The 16753-nt window shown below is 35.8% G+C and overlaps 1 protein-coding gene across 2 annotated transcripts in view; it reads left to right on the forward strand.

The window, feature by feature from the left end:
- Window positions 1-16753, forward strand: part of ganaba (glucosidase II alpha subunit a) — a 35279-nt gene that overhangs the window by 16322 nt on the left and 2204 nt on the right. For both annotated transcript variants that reach the window (XM_048189788.1, XM_048189789.1), the window contains 14 exons: window positions 4606-4786; window positions 5009-5162; window positions 8043-8278; window positions 8722-8848; window positions 8935-9014; window positions 9108-9248; window positions 11004-11100; window positions 11181-11282; window positions 12260-12503; window positions 12826-12890; window positions 12974-13050; window positions 13152-13226; window positions 14877-14990; window positions 15120-15232. In XM_048189788.1, coding sequence (XP_048045745.1) covers window positions 4606-4786; window positions 5009-5162; window positions 8043-8278; window positions 8722-8848; window positions 8935-9014; window positions 9108-9248; window positions 11004-11100; window positions 11181-11282; window positions 12260-12503; window positions 12826-12890; window positions 12974-13050; window positions 13152-13226; window positions 14877-14990; window positions 15120-15232 — 1806 coding nt within the window. The remainder of the gene's footprint in view (window positions 1-4605; window positions 4787-5008; window positions 5163-8042; window positions 8279-8721; window positions 8849-8934; window positions 9015-9107; window positions 9249-11003; window positions 11101-11180; window positions 11283-12259; window positions 12504-12825; window positions 12891-12973; window positions 13051-13151; window positions 13227-14876; window positions 14991-15119; window positions 15233-16753) is intronic.

The raw sequence follows: 16753 nt of genomic DNA on the forward strand, positions 1-16753 counted from the left end.
CAAACACTTAAGGACAAAAATGTCCACATTGGGTAACACTTTAGAATAACTCACGCTATGAAGCATTAGTTAAGCATTAGTAAATAGTTAATTCATCATTTATAAAACATTAATAGACATTAGTAAGCCATTTATAAATACAGCTATAAATGCTTTGTTCTTGATTTATAAGCATATCTATAATGAGTTTAATAATTGTATTTTCATACTTTATTAATGATCAATTTATCATTTCTAAATTATGTATTACATTATTCACAAACCAGTAATTTAGGAGTTGTCAGTGGTTCATAAGATCATTTAGGAAGTGTAAGTAAATGATTAATAAAATATTTAAATGTACATTTATACATCTTATTATTTAGACATATAGTATTAGTAACTCAGTGTGTTAGTAAATGCTTTATTAACATATTCCTAGTGTCAAAACTACCTCGGTACTAACTTTAAAACATTAGAGAACAGCAGTGCAGAAGATCACTGAACCTTTAAATCTCATTTATAAAAGCTTTACAAAGCATAAATAGTCCTCACTTTAGATGAGCTCACAAAAATAGTTAACTGACTGCTTCTAAATGTTTTATAACTACCTGAATTAATCATGAATTGCAGTAGGAATATGTGTTAATAAAACATTTACTAACACACTAAGTAACTATTACTATGTGTCTAAATAATAAGATGTATAAATGAATGTTTAAATAGTTTATTAATCATTTACTTACACTTACTAAATGAACTACTGACAACTCCTAAATAACTGGTTTGTAAATAATGTAATACTTAATTTAGAAATGATAAATTGATTATTAATAAAGTATGAAAATACAATTATTAAACACATTATAGATATGCTTATAAATCAAGAATAAAGCAATTATAGCTGTATTTATAAACTACTTACTAATGTCTATTAATGCTTTATAAGTGATGAAATAACTATTAACTAATGCTTAACTAATGCTTCATAGTGTGTAGTTATTATAAAGTGTTACCCCACATGGAAACCCATTAAAACGGCAATTTTTTAACCCAGGGCCATTTGATTATAAAATGATACAATATTTGCAAATAGGCATTCATTCTATCGGCAAGGCTTCAAATTTTACATTTTTACCCTTTTTTACTAGATTGTGCCATATTTTCAAATTTGGCATATAAAAGAAATACTCGCTTTATTTGTGTTTTCTGCTTATGCATATTATAGAGTCAATTGGAAAAATAATGCAGCTATAATTGTGTGGGTATGTTGGTAAGGATGGCAGAGTGTAGTTTGCATGTGTTTACTGAAAATTTAATGTGTGTAATTAGTTTGAAAGAAATTATATTTTACTGGCAATCAAAAATCCCACTCCATGTATGAGTCACACCCTTGGCAGGGTCATAGGGCCATGTGAAAACTATGAAAAAGGTCAAAGAAGGTTAATGAGCTTTGAGGTTTTTCTTTTTCACCCAAACACGCATCTTAACCCTTGATTGCACTTTTTCACTTGTTATTGTTTTTGTACGGAGATAAAAGGTACGCTTGAATTTGAGAAGCCCCTAAACACATTGTTTTAGTTTTCACCACAAGAAAATGATGATTTTTTAGTCTGGTAGATTTTATACAAAGTTTGAGTTCACACAGGTGTTCTCACAGCCAAACCTATAAATATGTGGTGCTTGAGGGGTTGATCATTTCATTGTTTGCAAGATGAAGAGACGTTAGTCAGCAGAGGAAGCTCTGAAGCTAGTGTTGCCCACTGACAGTGAGCACACAGGTGCATTAGAAGCCGAGGATGTAAAGAAACCGATTAATAAAACGTTAAAATTCTGAAAATGAATGAATGTTTGGTAATTATGAATAGAAGAGATGCTGATTAAAAAAAAAAACAGTCAGTGAAAGTGGAAAAAAATATTAATATATAATATTTCTATGACAGTTTTTTGGCATGGACATTTTTGTCCATTATGGACCTAAGTGTTAGTTTTTTTAAAAATCTGACACTACATAAAAAATATAAATGCCTCAAAATTAATGTTGTTGTTCTTCATTGACGCACCCAAGAATCTAATAAGCAAAGAAAAAAAATTCTGCTTAGCATTTAGTTTATGAAAATAAACTACTATTTTTAATTTTTTCATAAAAAAACCACCTATGGCATTATGTAAACAAACCAGCATTTAAAGGGTTACAGTTCTTAAAATGAATGAATGAATGTTTGGTATCTATGGATAGAACAGATGCTGGTTAAAAAATTGACATCAGTGAAAGTGGAAAAAATATTAATAAATCATATTTTTATGACAGTTTTTGGACATGGTCATTTTTGTCCATTTTGCACCTATGTGTAACTTTTTTTTTTTGAATGCACAAGGGTTAAGCTTGTAAAGAAACCGGATTTGGACACCACTAGGCTAGTTGAACAAACTTTTATTACCTGGGGTGAGTTTCCCGAAAGCATCGTTGGTGAACCATGGTCGTAAGTCCCATTGAACTCTATTGGTAACGACCGAACTTGCGACCATAGTTCGCTTCGGGAAACGCACCCCAGGTCAGCTTGATTTACTTTCCATTAGAGAGTCTGTACAATTCACTGCTGAAAATAATGGGATTGACGCTGATTACGAAATTGCGTACTGTCTGAGTAGGCAAGGCAATTTTATTTGTATAGCACATTTCATACACAATGGTAATTCAAAGTGTTTTACATAAAGAAGAACCAAATACATAATAATAAAAATGGAATGCATAAGAAATAAAAATAACAGTAAAAACAGAGAATACCACTATCTGGATTGGAAGAGTTATTGTTCCTCATGCGGAGGGATAACTGTAAAAATATTTGTCAGGTAGCTGTGTGTTTAAACAGTACCCTTACAGACAAATCTTCCTGGACTAACTCTGTCAGAGCTCCATCCCGGGATAACAAATGCTTACTTCCTAATTCTCCCAGCTCTTTCAACCAGACAGCAAGGTTTAAAATGCATTAAAAGTCAGAAATAAAAAGATGATACATAAAAGATTGATAAAATGCATTAAAAATTAAATAAAAACAAGAAAAAGAATTAAAAGAATAAAAAGATAATATGTATAAAATAAAGTGCAAGCAGTTCGGACATGGCACAGTGCACAATCAGTAAATGCAAGATATGTTTTGAGTCTGGATTTGAATGTGGCTACTGATCTCTCTTATTACATTTGAATTTACTTCACGACTGATTAAAAAAAGTATGCTTTATATAGTGTGAATGAAATTCATTCATTACATACTACCTCCGTCATGTTGTGTGTCAGTTGCGTCGCTTCACTTCCATTTATAAATCCCCTCCTGTGGCCTCATGGGATAATAAAATGCCCATCGAATGCAGAAGTAGTAGGTCATCCGGGGACTTTTCGCCTACTCTTTTGGCGTACTGTTTTTCGCATACTATATAGTAGGCAAGTGTTCGATTACAGATGCAGCGCATGAATTTTAACTCATTTCCAGGGCAGAAAGAATCACTTCTGATGCCAAGACAGTTTGAGAAGGCAGCTGAAAGAAAATATCTGACTGTATTATTAATGCAAGTGAATCAACTGAATTTATTAATGATTTATAAAGATTCTCAAAGAGCTTAAAAGCAATTTTAAAAGCTTTAAAGGATTAGTTCACTTCAGAATTATAATTTGTTGATAATTTACTCACCCCCATGTCATCCAAGATGTTCATGTCTTTCTTTCTTCAGTCGAAAAGTTTAAGATTTTTAAAAATTAAAATTAAAAATGTAAGGTTTTTGAGAAAAACATTCCAGGATTTTTCTCCATATAGTGGACTTTGACAGAACCAAATCACAGTTTCAGTGCAGCTTCAAAGGTCTCTACACAATCCCAAATGAGGAATAAGGGTCTTGTTTATTTTGTTTTTTAGAAAATGGCCAATGGTTTCTCTAGATAAGGCTCTTATTCCTCATCTGGGATCATGTAGAGCTCTTTGAAGCTGCACTGAAACTGACATTTTGACCTTTAATCCGTTGGTAACTGTTGAAGTCCACTATATGGAGAAAAATCCTGGAATGTTTTCCTTAAAAACCTTAATTTCTTTTTGACTGAAGAAAGAAAGACATAAACATCTTGGATGACATGGGGGTGAGTAAATCATCAGGAAATTTTTATTCTGAAGTGAATTAAAAGTTTTAACACGTGTATTTTTATTAATGCATCGTGAACTGATTTATTTTGAAGCAAGAGATACAGGGTACATAACTTGATAAATGTCACTTTACTCACAGCTGATTGGTCCAGTTTTGGGTTGTCACGGCTTTTGGGTTAGCCGTGTAGCGTAAGATACCACAGTGATTAACACCCCTAAAAACCAATCCATCTTCTTGAACTTTGCTCAGACTAACCTCCTTCAAGAAATATGCCACAGCAAACCAGCATACAAAACACAACATATTCTGACCGACCATAATAATACTTCAGTTAGGAACAAGATAAAAAAACTAGCCTGAATATTGAACATTGTTAAATGAAGAACCGTTTAAAATGTTATGCGACAGCTGCTTATCATTTATTTGTTTTTAGGACTAAACCAGTAACAATAGTGTTTCTTTGACTCATTGTTGTGGTGTTTTTTTTCTTAGTGGCTCAGACCCATATCGGCTGTACAACCTGGATGTTTTTCAGTATGAGCTACACAACCCAATGGCCCTTTATGGGGCAGTTCCCGTCCTCATATCTCATAGTACTGACCGCACCATGGGCATCTTCTGGCTCAATGCTGCAGAGACATGGGTGGACATCAGCTCAAATACTGCGGGAAAGGTGAGCGTGAGAAAACTGCTAAGATGTCTGATGGTTTTGGTTCACTATGTTCAAATAAATATGTTCAAATTAGGGAAACAATATATCGAAGAGCACTGCAGTATTGTCTGATGTTAACATTAGTTTGGTAGAGTTGATATTAATAGCAGATTTTCTGTATCAGTGCGTTTTGTAGTTCAAATGTTTTGGCACAGTTCCCTTAAATGTGTGTCCATATTTCAGACGATGTTTGGAAAAATGCTGGACTTCGTAAAAGTTTCTAGTGAAGCTCCACAGACGGATGTACGCTGGATATCTGAGAGTGGTATTATTGATGTCTTTATCATGCTGGGACCAAAACCTACGGATGTCTTCACTCAGTACGCATCACTTACAGGTACTCAAAAGCACGGGAAAAGGAAGTAACACCACACGTCACTGCATACAGATTCAGTGCCAAACTTGAAAATAATATGATTTCTTTAAGGTATATTTCATGCTATTTTCAACTTCACTTTGTCATCGTTTGCTCACCCTAATATTTTTCAAAACCGTATGACATTTTGAAGAAATTTCTGCATAATTTTGCCCACTGCCTTTAGCTCTCAAATATCGTTCATGCTTTTTCTTGTTCACTTAGGAGACTAAAAAACAGAGATGCGCCAATGTGAAAATTCAGGATGCACTTGGCCGAAACACTGAAACCAAAAATAAATAAATGAATAAATTAACAATCAATCAAACTTATTTATTAATCAGCACTCAAATAGGGTTGTACAAACATTTAAATTGCACATAAGGCAGTTTTTATATCAACTTTTTAATAACCGAATTGTTTCTACTCCAGTTTGTTGGTGAGATATACACTGCGTTCCAAATTATTATGCAAGAGACAAATCAGTAAGATTTCTGTACAATAAACATTCAGATTTTAGTTTTTCTAAGAAAATGTTTGTTCGTTTATTTATCCATGTCTTTTTAGATAACTGGTATCAATCTCAGACAAAATAATTTGCCAGATCTCTGGAAACCCTACTTAGAGGTCGTTCCACATTATTAAGCAAGTCACAGTTCTCATGCAATATGGGGATGAAGAAAGATCTTTCTGAAGATGAAAAGCATGAAATGGTGCAATGTTGTGCAAAAGGCATGAAAACAACTAATATTGTGTGAAACTGAATGGAGATTATCGAATTATCATAAGATTTGTGAGTGATTTAGAGCACAGCAGAACTCGGTCAGATAAAGGCTTATTGAGGGAAGTTCCTGTCAAAATATGAATTGTATTAAAAGGGCAACTATAAAAAAAGCCAGTGTTGAGCAGCAAACAGGTATTTGAAGCTGCTGGTGTCTCTGGAGTCTCAAGAAGCTCTCCATGCAGGCTGGCAGTTGTGCATAAAGATGCATTTCAGCCACTCCAAACCAAACCTCACAAAGAGAAACATTTACAGTGGGTTTAGAAATACATGAAGACTCATTTTTAAATAGTTTTATTCACTGACTAATGCCGTACTACAATGGATGGTCTAAATGGATGGATTTCTGGATGGTTGATGAATGGCCACCACGTTCCAACAAGACTGCGACATCAGCAAGGAGCTGGTGGGTGATGATTTGGGCTGGAATACTGGGAAGTGAGATGGAGGGTATTAAAATGACTTTTGCAAGATATGTGAGTTCATAACTGGTCATTTTCAGTTATGGTATAAAAAGGAGGATAGTGCCTTCTGAAATATAACGCACTATGCACTATCCCATGCAGCAAAAAAAAAACACAGCAATAAAACTGCTTGAAAATGTATTTCTACACCCACTGTAAATGTTTCTCTTTGTTAGGTTTGGTTAGTGGTGTCTAAAATGCATCTTTATGCACAACTGCCAGCCAGCATGGAGAGCTTCTTGAGACTCCAGAGACACCAGCAGCTTCAAATACCTGTTTGCTGCTCAACACTGGCTTTTTTATAGCTGCCCTTTTAATACAATACATTTTTTTGACAGGAACTTTCATTAATAAGCCTTTATCTGACCGAGTTCTGCTGTGCTCTAAATCACTCACAAATCTTATGATAATTCGATAATCTCCATTCAGTTTCACACAATATTAGTTGTTTTCATGCCTTTTGCACAACATTGGACCATTTCATGCTTTTCATCTTCAGAAAGATCTTTCTTCCTCCCCATATTGCATGAGAACTGTGACTTGCTTAATAATGTGGAACAACCTCTAAGTAGGGTTTCCATTGACCTGGCAAATTATTTTGTCTGAGATTGATACCAGTTATCTAAAAAGACTTGGATAAATAAACAAACAAACATTTTCTTAGAAAAACTAAAATCTGAATGTTTATTGTACAGAAATCTTACTGATATGTCAATTGCATAATAATTTGGAACGCAGTGTAAACATTTAAATGACAATAAACTGTAATAACTGACAAATTTATCCAAAAATACATTAAATAATGAAGACATCACTAACAGGTTAAGTAAAAATATAATGAATATGTAATGCAGTGCATATATTTGGCAAAATGCTGTTCTTTAGAGTTATTTTTTTTCTAGCTATCGGACTTTATGGAAATTGAATGACTTTTTTAACGTTAAGTGACATTGTATGGCCTACAAGCTGTTTTATTGACATCTTTAGTTTGAGTTAGATTTGTCTTCTGAAAAATATATTTTGCCTCTTTCCCATATCTCACAAACACATTTGAAACTGAATTTCTTTGATTAACATGAATATGCCTGCCTATTGATGAATCTGCTTCTCATCTGAAAGTGGAATGTTTCCAAACAAAATATATTCATTAAGAGTATTATTGATGATGTTTTGTTAAAAAATGTAGGTTTCATAAATCTGGACTGTTTTTGAGCTTATTTACCATCCATTTAGGTGAAAATCTGTAATTTTCAGATTATATATAATTACATATTTATTTTAAAAGAGATTTCTCATGATATATATGTATTTGTCTTGCATTGTGCTGTCGACATGTATAATTTAATCAAAAAAAATTCTAGAAATTCTTTGAAAATTAACAAAAAAGGGGGGTAAATGTAGTAATAAAATGTTTGCTCGTTCACTCATTAATGAGAAATTATTAATCAGAAACAATGTTTTTAGTTGAAAAAATATTTGAAACATTATTTAGATTTAAATTTCACAGGATTACAAAAATTGTATGCATATTTTGAATGTGCATGTCCTTTATTATTTGTTTATAATGTATCTTGAAAGTGTTTCCTCCTCCTGAACGCAACATTTCTCTTTTTTTAGGCACTCAGTCATTTCCTCCTCTCTCAGCGCTGGGATACCATCAGTGCCGCTGGAACTATAATGATCAGGAGGATGTAAAGGCTGTTGATCAGGGCTTTGATGAGCACGACATCCCATATGACTTCATTTGGCTGGACATTGAGCATGCAGATGGAAAGCGCTACTTCACCTGGGACCCCAGCAAGTTCCCCCAACCTAAAGACATGCTGCAGGGCTTGATGGACAAAAGACGCAAGGTGTGACATAAATTATGTGATATACCTAAAAATAAAAGCACCATCACACGAGTAGGGCACAATATCACGAGTGCTGATTTTGTCCCGAATAACATGAGTGCAAATGTGATATTGGTTTTATACAGCAGTTCAATAAATAAAAAGTTATTATTGTATTATATTTTAGACACAAAATTGTCTGTTTTTGCTCAATTTTGCCAACAAAAATATTACCTACAAAGCCAGAGCAACTGTTGTGCTTCTCCGTTTTGAACGAATCAATCAGGTGAACAATGAATCGGCTGTTTGAACAAATCGAATGAATAAATGACTCAATGACTTGCTCATTAAGACATTTACCGCCACCTACTGGCAGTCACATTTCAATTGTTGCCCTGTTGAATCATTTCAATTTACTGTTAAAGGCTTTGATTACAAAATAATGTGACATTTTGTCTCCTCAGCTGGTGGCCATCGTAGATCCTCACATTAGGGTGGACAGTGGCTACAGGATTCACAATGAGATTCGCTCGAAAAACTTTTATGTCAAGAACAAAGATGGAGGAGACTATGAAGGCTGGTGCTGGCCAGGTGTGTAGCCACTTATCCAGCTGTCTGTTAAAATCAATGTTGCATACTCTTCAGAGAGCTAAAACGTGCTGTTTTCTCTGCTGAAGGGAATTCTGGCTATCCTGACTTCACTAACCCTGAGATGAGAGCCTGGTGGGCCAGCATGTTCGCCTATGACCAGTATGAGGCAAGCGGTTTCTGAACAGCTGATACCCTTGACTGTTTATTAGATTCTCGCTTACAATTAAAATGTTAAGATTGATGTTATTGTTTTAAAAAGGGATCCATGGAGAATCAGTACATCTGGAATGACATGAACGAGCCGTCTGTGTTTAATGGGCCTGAGGTGACCATGCACAAAGATGCTCTACATGGTGTCTGGGAGCACAGAGAGGTTCACAACCTTTATGGCCTCTATGTGGTGAGAGACCAGGTTTTTTTGGCATAGTGTTTTTTCTTTAGTTTTTCTACAGGCACATAAAGACTAGAAAGTTTCCAGAAAGTTTGCTTTGGCAAGCTGTTTTGAATTCCTGAAATGAACGCCAAACAAACTTCGTTTTGACCTGATTTAGTTTTAAATGATTTTGTTACTATCAGTGTAAGAGGTTGCTCTGACCTGATGTTTCTTGGAGAGAAGTCCCTCCATATAGTTTTCCACATTCAAAAAACTTTTTCACTTAGAAATATGTTAAAATTAGGGTTGCAAAATTCTGGGAATTTTCAAAGCTGGAAACTTTCCATGGGAATTAACGGGAATATATGGGAATTAACGGGAATTAATGGGAATAAACAGGGAATTTGCAAAATTGCAGGTTAGCCTATAACAGGGTACTTAAATGTAGTTGAAAAAAACATCTTGCAACATAATTTTGTTTAAAACAACCATATGTAATGCAATTTTAGTTGAATTTTTACCCTGACATTCACACGGCACACTACTTACTGCAGGGCTATTGAGGCCACACCCCCTGCATGCACTGTGCTTCCCCCAGTCCATAACATGCACATTTGATCAAAAATACAGAAAAAAAACTGTAATATTGTGAAACATAACTACAATTTAAAATAATGGTGTAATAATTGATATACATAAAAATATAATTTACTCCTGTGATCAAAGCTGAATTTTCAGCATAATTTCTCCAGTCTTCAGTGTCACATGATCCTTCAGATATCATTCTAACATGCTAACACAACTGTTTCCAACAATGATAATAACAAATAAGTATCAAATTAGCAAAATTAGACTGATTTCTGAAGGATCATGTGACACTGAAACAAATAACACATAACAATTGCTGCAATAAAAATGTATCTAATTTACATATTTACTAAATTAGAATTAATTGAATGCGAAAAATAAATAACTGTTATTTCATGTTATGACCAAACAAAATGTTTATATTTGTTTTATATGATGCATTTTATATAAATATTATAAATCTGTATAAATTTCCCAAAATTTCCAATTAATTCCCATAAATTCCTGTTAAGTTTCCAAAATGGAATATTTCCAAAATTCCCCAGGTTAAGTTCCCGTGGAAAGTTTCCGGAAATTTACCAGAAACTTTCCGCCCCTTTGCAACCCTAGTTACAATACATGTCACAAGTCAGCCAAACCTTCTGTCACATGGTGGTTTGCTTCGAAGGATACTATTAATAAAATATGAAATCAAAAAACAAGGTTAAAACCATAGACTGTATAAGACAATGTAGTGTCTGTGAGGATTATGGGATTTACTCCCATTTGGAGTCTGTCTCTAGTGGCCAGTTGATGAATTTCAGTTTAAGTCACTTCCATTTTGGATTCAGGAGAGAGACTGCAAGGTTGCTGCTTGGTTAAAACAAGCTAAGATATTGACTTAATGTCATAAAGTAATATTTAGTTGGACTCGGACTCTGCCCCTTTTGGACTCAGACTTTACTCAGACTTGACTAAGGTGGACTCGAACACTTATATAATAAGAAATATATATATATATATAAATAATTGGACTCCTACGGAATCATATGAACAAAGCATTGAAATGGAGACATTCCCTGTATTAAACGAATATATAATACTGAAAAGCATGTGTGATTAGAGTAAAAAAAAAATGAAGAGCCAAAAATGACAGAAGTGGTTGTTGAAAATTGTTTTTTTCTCTCTCTCTTAACAATACATCTGCATTACCAGCAAAAGGCGACTGCAGATGGTCTGATTCAGCGTTCAGGAGGAGTGGAGAGACCTTTCGTTCTGACCCGAGCATTTTTTGCAGGATCCCAGCGTTATGGTTAGAGACAACTTCACGACACAAGGCTTGCGTGTTTGTAACTGAGCGTTTGGTGATGACTTCCTCTGTCTGTGGGTCAGGTGCGGTGTGGACTGGAGATAATGCAGCTGAATGGGGTCATCTGAAGATCTCCATCCCCATGTGCTTGAGTCTGGGCTTAGTGGGCATCTCTTTCTGTGGAGGTGAGCAGTTTCTCTAGTGATGAGAGGTGCTGACCTTTTGAATACACATTGATGCAAATGAGAAGTGATGTACAGTTGGATAAACAAAAACTGCACACATATTTAGTTAACGGCTGCCAAAAGTTGTTAATATCTCTCGTTCATGAACTCTTTCCTCGCCACTGACGGAACTTTCCGTCATTTATGACGATGCTTATATGCCATTGACAGAATTTTCTGGCAGTCCATGTTTTCACTGTTATACACTAGGGGGCGCCAGTACTCATCTTCTGAAAGAGTATACAGTCTCTGGATCCAAAAACAAGCAAAGAAGAAGCAGAAACAAGCGATAGAAGCATTGCTTACGCACATGTAAGCTAATGCGATCATCAAACATTCAACTGCATATAAATCAAAATTGCCTAACGTTAGCGAGAGAAATGTGGAGGAAGAGAGGACTCGATCTACTCCAGAAATGTTTTGATCACCGGTTTTGGTTTGCTTTTTCTATGAAACTTTACCCACATTCAAGTTTTGAAAAAAAAAAAAAAATGCATTAAGCAACGTTGGATTTGCACAAAAGATTAACATGACGGCACGTCCTAAAAGTTGTAAGTTCTTCCTGAGTCTCTCCATCAGTGTCGACTCCGGGTTGAACAATGTAAGGCTGAACACTTTCCTCATTTTGGCTGCGTGAGATTCTCCAGCTTTGTTGTTGTTGAGCTGTTAAAGCTCCGCCCTCTTCTGGAAAGGGGGCGGGAGCAGCAGCTCATTTGCATTTAAAGGGACGCCTACAAAAATGGCATGTTTTTGCTCACACCCAAATAGGGTCAAATTTGACAAGCTATAATAAATGATCTGTGGGGGATTTTGAGCTGAAACTTCACAGACACATTCTGGTGACACCAGAGACTTATATTACATCTTGAAAGGGGCATTATAGGTCCCCTTTTTTCTTTTTGTCTCACATGCTGTACCTTTATCTTTCTCTTCCTCAGCCGATGTTGGCGGTTTCTTTAAACATCCCAGCGAGGAGCTTTTGGTGCGATGGTATCAGGCAGGAGCTTACCAGCCGTTTTTCCGTGCACATGCTCATATAGACACGCCCCGCAGGGAACCCTGGCTGTTCGGCCCAGAGAACACTGCCCTCATCCGGGAGGCCGTACGCCAGCGATATGCTCTCCTCCCCTACTGGTACCAGCTTTTCTACAACGCACACCGCTCCGGACAGCCTGTGATGAGGTGAGTCAGCCCATTGACAATTGGCTTGGGGAAAAAATGCCCCCCCAAATTCAAGATAAGGTGGCAGAAAATGCCCTGCATAATTAAACGAAACATATTACATCTCTTGCAGTTAAATTGAAATCAGAAAATGAATGAAAAGTGTAGATTGCAGCATTACATTTAGATCTGCTCACATTGCATCAGATTTCTTTTGACGCATTTTTTGCAGCGTTGTGTATCATCACACACGTTTCTGTTGAGCTTATGAATGCAGTGTCCAATCAGATGCATTTAGATGAGTCACAATTTTAATTAATTGATTCTCTCATTCTTTTCCTAGACCTTTATGGGTACAGTATCCTGACAATGTCGCCACTTTCTCAATTGAGGATGAGTACTTGATTGGTGAGTTTTTAAACATGAATTATAATTATCCCAAATAAATGTTGTGGAAGAGAAGGCTAACACGGGTTCATTTCTCTTCATAGGGAAGGATTTACTGGTGCACCCCGTTACAGATGAGGGCGCTAGTGGTGTTACTGCCTATCTGCCTGGGAAAGGCGAGGTAATGTATTTCTCAACACCAAATGGCACACCCTGAATGGATTTTTATTTCCTCCTAGTCTCTCTAAAGTCTCAAACACCACCTCTGGGTTGCTCCTGTAGGTCTGGTATGATGTTCACACTTTCCAGAAGCATGATGGGGATCAGAGCCTCTACATTCCTGTCACTATGAGCTCAGTAAGCCCAGATGTTTTCAGTTATTGAGTCTTTTTAATTTGTTTTTAAAGATTGCATAAATTAGGGGCCAAAACAAAGTGTTTTTGTGTCGTTTTTTAAATATTACTCAAATTTGGTTCAGATCATCACGGTTATTATAGTTAACTGAAACCATAAAAAATGTTGCTTTAAATAAAATTATTATTTCAGCTAGTAGCCAAGGCAGTGTTTCTTATTTTCATTTAGTTCAACTTGATATACTGAAATTTACAAAAACTTTTAAAGTAAAAGTGGAAAATATAAAAATAAAAACTAATTCAAAATATAGCTGCGATATATCAGGGTTCAAGCGTTTTAAGGCCTTTAAGCCAATGCATATAGTATTATGTTTTATTTAGCAAACATGCAACCACTTAAATCATAGAAGGAAAAGACGATTTACAGCCAATACAGGCAATTTACCATTGGAAATATGGGTTTTAAAGCTTTTTAACATTTATCGTGGTTGAGCCAAAAACCTAGGTTGGTTTTTGAAATGATCTCCAATATTTAACGAACAATTCAGTGGACAGCGGCGGTCCTAGAGGCAAGGTTGCTCAGAATGAGGAGTTCTACCATGTGGTACAAATGTCGTGAGCAGAAAATCGTGCAATACACGATCCTTTACGCACGTGAAAAATGCGAAGGTGCCCCCCGGTGGCCGATTTCTTTTGAATTTCTCACAGGCCTCTAGGGTTGTGACCCAAACTGGCCAAGCGAGTTTCGTTCCGATTGGCCTCTGTTAACCTTGTCTAATAGCTGCTCAAACTTCATTGGCTGATTGCGGCCATGTTTTTTAAGATGCGTCAATGTCCTCATAGACAATCATGGCATCTCGGACTGCATACCAATTTTCATGTTGATCGGACTAATGGTGAAGTAGTCATAGACGTTTTCATGTTTTTTTTTTGCTGTTATAGCGCCACCAAGTGGCCAGTCGCCGTTTCCTTTTTCACACGACCACATAATGAGCTCTTACATAGGTGTGCTGAGTTTGGTGACAATATCTCATTCTGTTCACGAGTTACAGCCATTTTAGTAAAAGTGGCTCCACCCCCTTCGAACGTTTTGGCGGCACTTAGAGACCGTGAATCCAAATTTCAACTTTTTTTGATAATTATTGACAGACTCCCGAGAATCTCACTGCACTGGTTTGGTTCTGATGGGGTCAAAAACCTAGGACTAGTTCGCAAAAGTAGGTTTTTCAAAAAATCCAAAATACCTGAAAATTTTGCAAGAACGACGAGAGATTCCATCATTTCGTACTTTTGACCGCTGTAGCGCCCCCGTCAGGCCAAACCTTGGTGGCGTTGTAGACGGTGTGAGTACTACCGGCCCTCAAAGTTTCAAGTCCGTTTACTTTTAGGGAAGAATGCTGATCCTTGAACCCCTAAATATTAATAAAAACTAATAGTATCTGAATGATACTAAATACACACTGGTTCAAATGAATTTTAGATCTTTCCATGACAGGTCAAATTATATTCCAAACAGTTTTCCTATACACTTATATCAGTGGTAGTTTTCTATAATTAATTCCTGCAACTATACTTTGTGTTTCAATCTTTATCAGACAGCTAAATTCTATCTTTCTGTCTGTTGCTTCTGCACTTCCTCTGTCTCATGTTCCAGATCCCAGTTTTCCAGCGAGGAGGGTCCATTATCTGCAGAAAAGACCGTGTTAGGAGATCTTCCTCCTGTATGGAGAATGATCCATACAGTCTCTATGTTGCTCTCAGTTCTCAGGTAATTCATCGTATCCCGTATGTATGTGAAGAAGCAGTGAAATCCAAAGAGAATGAGACCTCATACATGGATGTTGTTTTCATCTGCGTATAGTAAGCGCTCCACATTCACTGCCATCTTCTGCTTCAGGGCTCTGCTGAAGGAGAGCTGTACATCGATGACTTCCATACCTTCAACTTTGAAAAGTCAAAGCAGTTTGTCCACAGACAGCTGTCTTTCTCTGACAACACCTTGTCCTCCAGGTTGGTTTGCTGTCCTTTTTTTTTTTTTTTTTTTTTTGGCTGTGTCTCCAAACTGACATCAAAGAACTAGCTGTGACTGTGTTGTTGGATGTTTTGTGCATCTGGCCCAAAAAGCTATAGCCAACGGCCAGCTAGCACATATGTTTTGCATCTGCGTGAGAAGAAGAACTGTCTACGTCAACAGGTATCAATAGTCTATATTTGTCATTCAAAATTGGAAACCGAAACTAGGACGGCAAATGAACAAACCGTAAAACAAAGCAGCGCTTGCTTACCATTTTGAATTAGGGCTGGGTATTGACACATTTCACAATTCGTTTTTAATTAAATTCGATTCAATATAGATCATTTAGGATATATATATGAAGAGATCAGATGCAAAAGCCTCTAGGTGCCATCTGAAATTTTCTTCTAAAATTAGCATTTTTATCAAGCTTGTATGTTTATGTTCAGTTATTTCACTTTAATGCCAATGAAAAGGACCTATTAATTAACATTAAAGTGAAATTACTGAACCTAAACATATGAGCTTGTTAAAAATGCTCATTTTAGAAGAAAATTTCAAATGGCACTTAGAGGCTATTGCATCTGAAGTCTTCACACACACATATATATATATATATATATAAAATATTATCTCAATCTCAAATGCTGTAAACTATACATAAGAGTCAGTTGGTACTACATTACTATAATATTGAAGGTTAAAATTAACTGATTTGTACTTGCATTACACTTAAGGAACCTTTTATAATAATAAAGTTATAATACTAACATTACAATCACAATTATATTTGTACTCCAATTCGTTTTCTGAAATATAAACATTGAAATGGTTGCTGTCATAACTTGACGGATTTATTCAAACATGCATTATATATTGAAGAACATTAAAAATTAGAATGAATATATAATATGGTGCATATTTATAGAGTTTATTTTTCTAGCTGACTAACGCGTTCACGGTCACTGAATATGGTTTTCCTGAGGTTTCCTCTAAATGTCATGTGACGTTACGTGATTGTTCACAAGCAGTTTTATTGACCTCTTTCAGCAGTTGAAACTGATTGATTGAGCGATTACATGAGAGGATATGGATTTCGGTAAGTTGTACTGTATCTTTTAGCGTACCTTCAGATGTTCATTCATGTTTATTTCACGCTGTAACTGGAATTAAAGCGGAGGAGGATCAGTTCACGTGCGCTTCACGCTGCGGCTTCTTTTGAACTGAGGTGCTACAGCGATCTGTCACGCCACATTAAAGAGCATTTAATTTTGGAATTCTTAATAAATTGGACAGAATTTGAATTCTGAGACTTTGTTTCATATAAAAATGAACAATGCACAAAGCTTGTTGCGATTTATTGGATGGGAGGCATGCTAAAATGCTCCGTTCATTCATCGACTGAAAACAGGATAGACTAATCGATTCTTGGGACTTAAGAATTGATATTGGTTCGTAAAAATGAGAATCGATTAAAATCGAAAAATCTGTATTTTTTTTTTACCCAGCCCTATTTT

This window comes from Megalobrama amblycephala, linkage group LG4 (assembly GCF_018812025.1).
Source record: "Megalobrama amblycephala isolate DHTTF-2021 linkage group LG4, ASM1881202v1, whole genome shotgun sequence".
NCBI lineage: Eukaryota > Metazoa > Chordata > Actinopteri > Cypriniformes > Xenocyprididae > Megalobrama > Megalobrama amblycephala.